Source organism: Pholis gunnellus (assembly GCF_910591455.1).
Source record: "Pholis gunnellus genome assembly, chromosome: 8".
Classification (NCBI taxonomy): Eukaryota; Metazoa; Chordata; class Actinopteri; order Perciformes; family Pholidae; genus Pholis; species Pholis gunnellus.
The window spans coordinates 26,809,910-26,817,494 of record NC_136534.1 but is presented as its reverse complement, the minus strand read 5'-3'; the positions used below and the strand labels follow the sequence as shown (position 1 = coordinate 26,817,494).

General features: G+C 40.7%; 1 protein-coding gene across 1 annotated transcript; it reads right to left on the bottom strand.

Moving 5' to 3' along the window:
• Positions 1-527: 527 nt before the first annotated feature.
• siglec15l (sialic acid binding Ig-like lectin 15, like) lies at positions 528-5,019 on the bottom strand (the record flags this gene model as incomplete). Its single annotated transcript, XM_079164841.1, has 8 exons — positions 528-677; positions 786-825; positions 1,260-1,301; positions 2,728-2,823; positions 2,971-3,012; positions 3,201-3,242; positions 3,734-4,093; positions 4,665-5,019. 7 exons carry the CDS (start codon positions 5,017-5,019, stop codon positions 797-799), a joined length of 966 nt encoding a protein of 321 aa, XP_079020967.1. The 3' UTR covers positions 528-677; positions 786-796.
• Between the last annotated feature and the right edge of the window lie 2,566 nt (positions 5,020-7,585).

The window sequence follows — 7,585 nt, the reverse complement described above, 5'->3', positions numbered from 1 at the left end:
TTCCAAAGCGACGTGTTGGTAGAAGGCTCTAGCTGGGGGGGAGCCTGAGCCCGATAGGCCTGTTCTGTAATCCATCCATGGACGAATCATTGTCTGCTGTAGCGTTAAAGTTAAAGAACAATAGTGGAGTATGTGGACAGGAGAGAGAAGCACCAACAGATCATCTGTGGCTCCCTCTGCTGCAGGAAACACAGCAGCTCAACCCCCAAAACACAGACGCAGGAATGAGTCCTAAAACCCTGAAATGACTCAGCTTTTCTTCACTTCCTGTTCCTCGTCTGAAGTCAATGTGAGTTTGGTTAGTTGTCTGAAATCAAGAATCATTGACACATTTATTTTTAATAATTCAATCAAAAGAATCCCATTGGCTGTTTGTGGAGGGAACCAGTGATGACCAAACAAAGTACGTGGTCCTCGCAGCTCCTTATGAAGACAGAACAGAACAGACTGTGATCGACTGTAACTCTGCTGCTCACAGCTACACTCAGTGAAGAACAGCCCACAGCGGTGCACACGGAGTCCAGTCATTAGTTCTGCAGGTATTTGTTCATGAATAGTTTTGGACACATTAACATGTTGACGTGAACGTGAGTGATGAAGCACATGTTTCAGCGGTAGAGCGGGGTCGTCCTTCTATCAGAGGTTCGTCGGTTCGATGTCGACGTGTCCTTGGGCCCCTGTCACCAGTTATGAATGGATGGGTGTGAATGGGTGAATGATGACATGTTGGGTAGTATGTACAAGTTTATATATATATCACAAAAAAAAGAAGATATAGTTCTTACCTCACTCACTGCTAAACGTTCACAGCAGCGTAGAAGATTTCTGAAACAAGGATTCAACCATTAAAATCTGTTTTAATTAGTTTGCAGATAATTATTTACAAGCAAAGAACCTCAGCCTGTCTGTAAGAGGTGGACGTAGTCACTGTGACGCTGCTTATCTTGAGCCTCATTTTCAGCTGTAGCCAACTTGGACTTTTTGAATGTCTGCATTTTGTTTTTTGGCCGCCACCATCTTGGTTTATTGGCCATCTTGGTTGCCGTCTTGATTTGTTGCTGCCAGAAGTGATTTGGTCTCACAAGGTCAGCGTGGGTCAAAGTCAGGAAAACAGGCTGCTTTAAAATGAGGCTAAATTCTCATTTTCACTATCAAATACTGAGTAGAATCACACGACGTCTTCAACAGTCTGACGCTTTAGTGTGATGTGAGAAAAGCAGAAAACCTTTCTGCTCATTACATCATCACCTGAAACTCACCTGATTGCTGCTGCTGCTGGCTTTTGGAGCGAACATGTTGAGCTGTGAACAGAAACACAACCGCCATCAGAAAAGGAGGCTTTGCACAGAACAAAGCAGCCGTCTGAGCCCATTGTCTGTTTGGTTTGCAGCGCGGCTCTGCTGACCTTTGTGCAGCCAATGCTGACCCTGAGCTGAAGTATCAGTGATGAAGAACTGCACTAACTACTGGTACTTGTACTTCACTTGAGTACTAGTATATGTTATGTTATTTTATACTTCTATTCCGCACTTCAGAGGCAAATATTGTACTTTTTACTGCATTCATCTGAGAACGTTAGTTCTATTATTTAAACAAAATGTAATGAACTAATAAATGATGAAGTATTATTATAGATTTAACCACAGCAGTAAATAATGTGATTAAAATGAGCTCCATCTTTACCTGCTGCAACATTAAAGTGATAAACACATTAATGCATCATTTGTTTTAGTACAATATATAATATCATATTTTATTCTGCATAAAGAGTACTTTTAATGTTGATAGTGTATTTTGATGCTGATACTTTTACTTGCAACAGACTATTTCTACACTTTTATTGACATTAAACAGCTCAATACTTCTGATGTAGCCGTACACTGCTAGCAATGTTAGCATTGAAGCTAAGGTGGTTCTGTCTGGTTAATACTGGGAGAACCCTGTTTTTACAGAAACGGCTCTGCGGTTCACGTCCTCTCTAAAATGTATTTATAAATAATTCTCAATGATGATTTGTGTAAAATATCTTTAAATAAAAGCCCAGCAGGAGGACAAACTAATTTATTAAACATTTCAAAAGCTCAAACAGCAAAGTGCTCGAACTGTAACGCTCTCACCGGTTCAGGAGTCACTTTTTACAACTTCCTTTAAAGAAACAGTCTGTTAGATTTATATACAGATATATATATATATATATATATATATATATATATATATATATATATATCTGTATATAAATAAATATATCTGTTTAACAAGCACGTAAACAAAAGTGAAACCTAATTCAATCGGCCGCTCTGTTCACAGAAGTTTACTGTTTATCTGAGTTTGTTCTTTGAATTTCTCTGCTGAGACGAAGCCGAGAGGAGGAATCTGTGTTCTTCTTTATTGATTATTATCATTAATAAAACTCACTCAGGAATGTTATTGATTTAATTACTATGTTGGATTTGTTTCCAGTGAGAAATTGATGACTTTATACGTGACTTTGCTGTCGCTGCTCTAGAAACAATATTTAGTTTTATCTAAATTATAAATAAATCCTGTTTTTAATTTGTATGTTTTTAAAATACATATATATTAAAAGCAAAGAGCACCATAGTTCTCAGACACGCTGGTAACGGGAGGGGTGAGCGGAGGGTCATGTTGTTGCTTGCAATCTGCCACCTCACCACTAGATGTCACTAGATCGGACACGCGGCTCCTTTAAGTGCTAACAGGACTCACAGGAAGCGTCTCTGGTCAGACTGACGGTGGAGTAAACCAGCTGAAGCTCAACGTCGCCCTCAGCGGGACAGTCGGAGCTCTGCAGCCGATGGTTCTCTAGAGACAAAACAACGTGAACACACACAAGAGAATAACGTTTACAGTTTATTTATTCATCTTCTGTCTCCGTAGAGACAAAGACAGCAGAGAGTCGCGTTGTCACAACTCTTCTTCTAAGCGTCTATAAAACGTAAAACCACGTACCTACATCAGCGTTTTCATGAATAGGAGGCGCGTCGGCTCGAGCTGAGGAGGAAGAAATGAAGTTTAAAATACAGTCTTTTTATTCAGTCATGATGTGACTGATAAAACCGTCCGTTTCTCTTTTTTAAATGTGTTTCTCTGTTAAACTGTGAAAGAGGAACAAGATGAGGAGCAGCAGGTCACAGTTCCGTTCTCACTCTTCACAACGTGGCAGTGAGGCTTTCACTGACCTGTGGCAGTATTTTCATAAACTGGAGGCGACCGGACACGAGCTGCAGATGAAAGTTGAGGGAGAAAATACGAAAAATAATGTAATGAAAGGAGCAAATAATTCATTATATTCCAGCACAAACAAACAGTTGAGAGGAGTCCAGACTCTGAATGCTGTGCAGGAAAGTCAGACTTTAGTTAAAAGTTAGCTGAGCTCTCCTCCTCCCTCCTGAGCTCCTGATCTGGGTCTGTCCACGGTGGACCGGTCTCTGCTGGAGGATCTGGGTCTGTCCACGGTGGACCGGTCTCTGCTGGAGTCTGAGCTGAAGGAGGTTCTGGTGAACCTGCATGATGTCATCTGGTTTCACCAGAATCCGACCCGGTGGCTCCGATGACGAGCATCAAGAATAACTCTATAGAAACAGACCATCTTCTCTCTGATGGTCTCTTTACTGATGGAGGTCTGATAGAGGATCAGGACTACCTTGAGACTGGTTCTTACAGAGGATCAGGACTACACTGAGACTGGTTCAGGGTTCACTCAGCAGCTCACCTCTGTTCCTCATGTAGAAGAGGATTCCCGTCGACAGCAGCAGCATCACGATGAGTCCACACACAGTCACAGTTATCATCAGAGCGTTACTTCCTGGATACCTCCGCTCTGCTCCTCCCAGCCTGCTCTCCACCCTGCAGGTGAGCACCTCCTCCTCTGGGTACGGTACGGAGCTGACCAGGTGGTACGGGCCGGTCATGGAGGTCCGGACCTGGTCTCCCAACGGGGCCCCGGAGGCTGACAGCCAGCTGACGGTGGGTAACGGGTGGCCCTCCGCCTCGCACTGCAGCCTCCGGGGGGCGCCGTCTGAACCTCTGGAGCTCGTCTCAACCACAGAGAGGCTGGAGATCTGGGGTTCAACTGTGAAGGAAGCGTCGTGTGTTATGTGATATATTTGTGACTCTGATTGTTAATATCTTACAAAAAATGTGTCTGTCTGAATATTGATTTATCCATTAAAAACATAAAAATCACATTTAAGGCACAAAATGTCTCCACAGTTGAGACTTTTTGGGCTGTTAAAGTTTCAGATTCTGATATAAACCTGAAAAGCTGAAGCTGCTAGCTTGCTGCTAGCCTGCTGTTAGCATGTTGTGTTGTTTGAGTTGTATCGTCCACTCATTTTGTCTGTTCTTGCTAATGACTTTATCATTTTATTATTATTCATTATAAAATGTTGTGTTATTCCTCCAACATGGAAGCATTAACCATTCTAAAGATTAAGATAGTTATTGTTTTACTATTAATAAATTAAATCACACGTTTTATTTCTGCAAACAACAAAAAAGTCAAAAGGGTAAAACGTACATCTTACATTTTCTAGTTTCATATTGAGCTCTTTATTCATTTTATTTTGGTCTCAGTTGGACTGTAAACGATGCAAGCTGAGAAAGCTCAGAAGCTCTTTGCGTCTTCATCAGTGAGACCTCACCTGTAACATAAAGCTGCGTCTCCTTCTGGTCACTGCTCATCCAATACTGCAGCTCCACCCTGCAGAAGTACGTCCCGTTATCCATCAGGTGGACCCTCCTGATGAGGAGCGACAGCTCCCCCCGTCGAGGGTCTCCCTCCAGAGAATATTTGAAATCAGACGACGAGCAGTCGGCGAGTCCTCCGACGGAGTCGTTCTTCACTGAACAGATGAAGAACGGCGGCGCGTCGGATTCTCTGGCGAGCCATTTGACGGTGATGGTCCCGGTGTAGTACCGCTGTCTGGAGTGGGTGAAGGAGCAGCCGAGTACAGCATCCTGTCCTCTGGGGACGAAGACCACCGGAGAGACAGCCATGTTCCAAGAGACCGACAGAGACCCTGAAGAGGAGGAGTTGGTTCTCTGATCCTTTACTGGTTCATTGAAACCAAGAGGACCAGAACTTGCAGACAAATTGGGTCCAGATAATGTTTTGGATCCAGTTTTTGAGGACCATTTACCCACTGTTGCACACCAAGACCACTTTACTGGTCTGTGAAAACATGATATCTCAAAGCTTCATGTGTTAAAGCTGCATTCTCTCTAGTGTCCACCAGGGGGCGACTCCTCTGGTTGTATAGAAGTCTATGAGAAAATGACTCTACTTCTCTCTTGATTTATTACCTCAGTAAACATTGTAAACATGAGTTTATGGTCTCAATCTCTAGTTTCAAGTCTTCTTCAATACAGCATGATGTTCATTTAGTAAATGATGGTCCATTTAGAGTCACACAGACCATAAAGCAGGGGATGCTTTAGGGGCGGGGCTACACAGTGATTGACAGGTCTCTACCAGAGACGTATACGGAAAAGACAATTCTTTGGATTAAAATAAGTTTGTTTGTTACGTAACAACGTTGGTTAATAAGTACTTAAGTTACCTCACAAAACTACGGTAATATAAAATTGCTTTTATATTATCAGAATTTGATTTAAAAATATGTAGAAAGTTTAGAAGAGCTGTATCATTAAATTGTTTTATCTCATCTTGTGTTAGTTGCATTATGGGAAATGTAGTTTCAGAGACTAAAGGGTCTAAAGGTCAGGATATATCAAACATTTCTGTTTTTAATCTGGTTCTTTGGAGTCCTTTCTCTTCGTGTTTTGTTCGTATTATTACCAGGTTTACGTACATATAAGAGTTGGAATAAAATAAACATTTAGAATACACGTTCACAAAAAAGGAGAAAATAATTCTGACTTCATTAAGAACATCAAGGAACATTAATAACATGCGTACGTTTATGTTAGAAACTTTAATGCATTTAGACTCATAACTTATGTGCATTAGCTTATATATCCACCACTGCAACAGTTTTTAATCTTTTTACTTTTGAAAATATTAAGTAAATTCAGAGTTTTCTGTTCGTCAGACAAAAGACAAGTGGTTTTTAATTATTATAGACATACAATCTATATTATGGTTATATTAATAAAGGATCTTACCTGTGATGGTCACAATAAGACAGACACTCTGCTGCCACATCTTCAGGCTGCTCACAACGAAGCTTCACAAAATAAGAGAAACAAAACCACAAAATAGCAAAATTTAGGAAGTGTTGAGAAAGCCGTCATATGACTCTCAACATTTCCTGTCGGCCTGAAGGAAGTGAGCGACGTCCACACAGTTTTATCTTTTATATGTTTTATTATGTTTTCGCTGTGTTTGGTCTTTGAGATCATCTTTTTTGACAATTATGACATGCTAATATAAATGTGGGATAAAAGACTTGAAACTAGAGATTGAGACCATAAACTCATGTTTACAATGTTTACTGAGGTAATAAATCAAGAGAGAAGTAGAGTCATTTTCTCATAGACTTCTATACAACCAGAGGAGTCGCCCCCTGGTGGACACTAGAGAGAATGCAGCTTTAACACATGAAGCTCTGACTTCACTTTTCGGTCAGTGAACACAACACCAGACTCTTCTATAAAATCAGTTAAATGAACTTCTGGTGTGAGACGAGGAGTTAAATCTGTTGGTGTCTGCTGACTATGGAGGCCATAAAGAGACCGAATGACTCACATTTAAATATTTAAACTCCTCTTTGTCTCATAGGGAATGTTGTTGATGTCGTACATGGTTTTTCAAGCAGCATCAGGAAGATGTTTTACATTAGTAGAAAACAACACTTTGTGAAAACATGTTGAACAAACACAGAGTTTACAGATCACACTTTGACTTATGGGTTATAAAAACTCACACAGGAAAACAGAAACCATTCCTGCTGAGCCTTCATTTATGAGTCAGAGTGACTGGTCCTCTGCACATGACATGGAGAGCTTTTTAATATTTAGATGTTTTTCTGTTGAATAATTGAGAAGAAGAACCTGAAGGGGGCCACGTCCACTTCCTGTTGAAATGGCATCGATACACAGAGGAGACAGTTATGAAGACGAGTGGATAAAACATAACCGGAGCTACATGTGGAGGTGAAGAGGCCTTTGGATCAGAGCAAAGCAACAGTGATGTTCGTTGACTCCTTGTTCACAAATGTTTTAAAAAAGGGGAAATTGAAAAATGTCCAAGAAATTTGAAGAAAATGTACAAAAAAATGTGACAAAAATGTGTGAATCGTTGAACATTTACAAGCTATTTAGAAAATGATTTTGTTTTAGTCGCTACATGTTTTATGTGACGTTAAAAGGAAAATCGAAACCTTGAAGGAACAATTCTTTAATTTTTAGATATACACCTTCCTGTGGGTTTTGTAAGGAGCTGGATGTCATGAAGTGGTTAGCCTAGCTTAGCATAAAGACCGGAAGCAGGGGGAAACTTCGAGCGTGTCTCTGTCCAAACTCTAAAGCTCCCCGATGATCACGTTGAATTTAATTTCTTTGATTCGAACACAAACAGAAATGTAAAAACAACAGTTTGAGG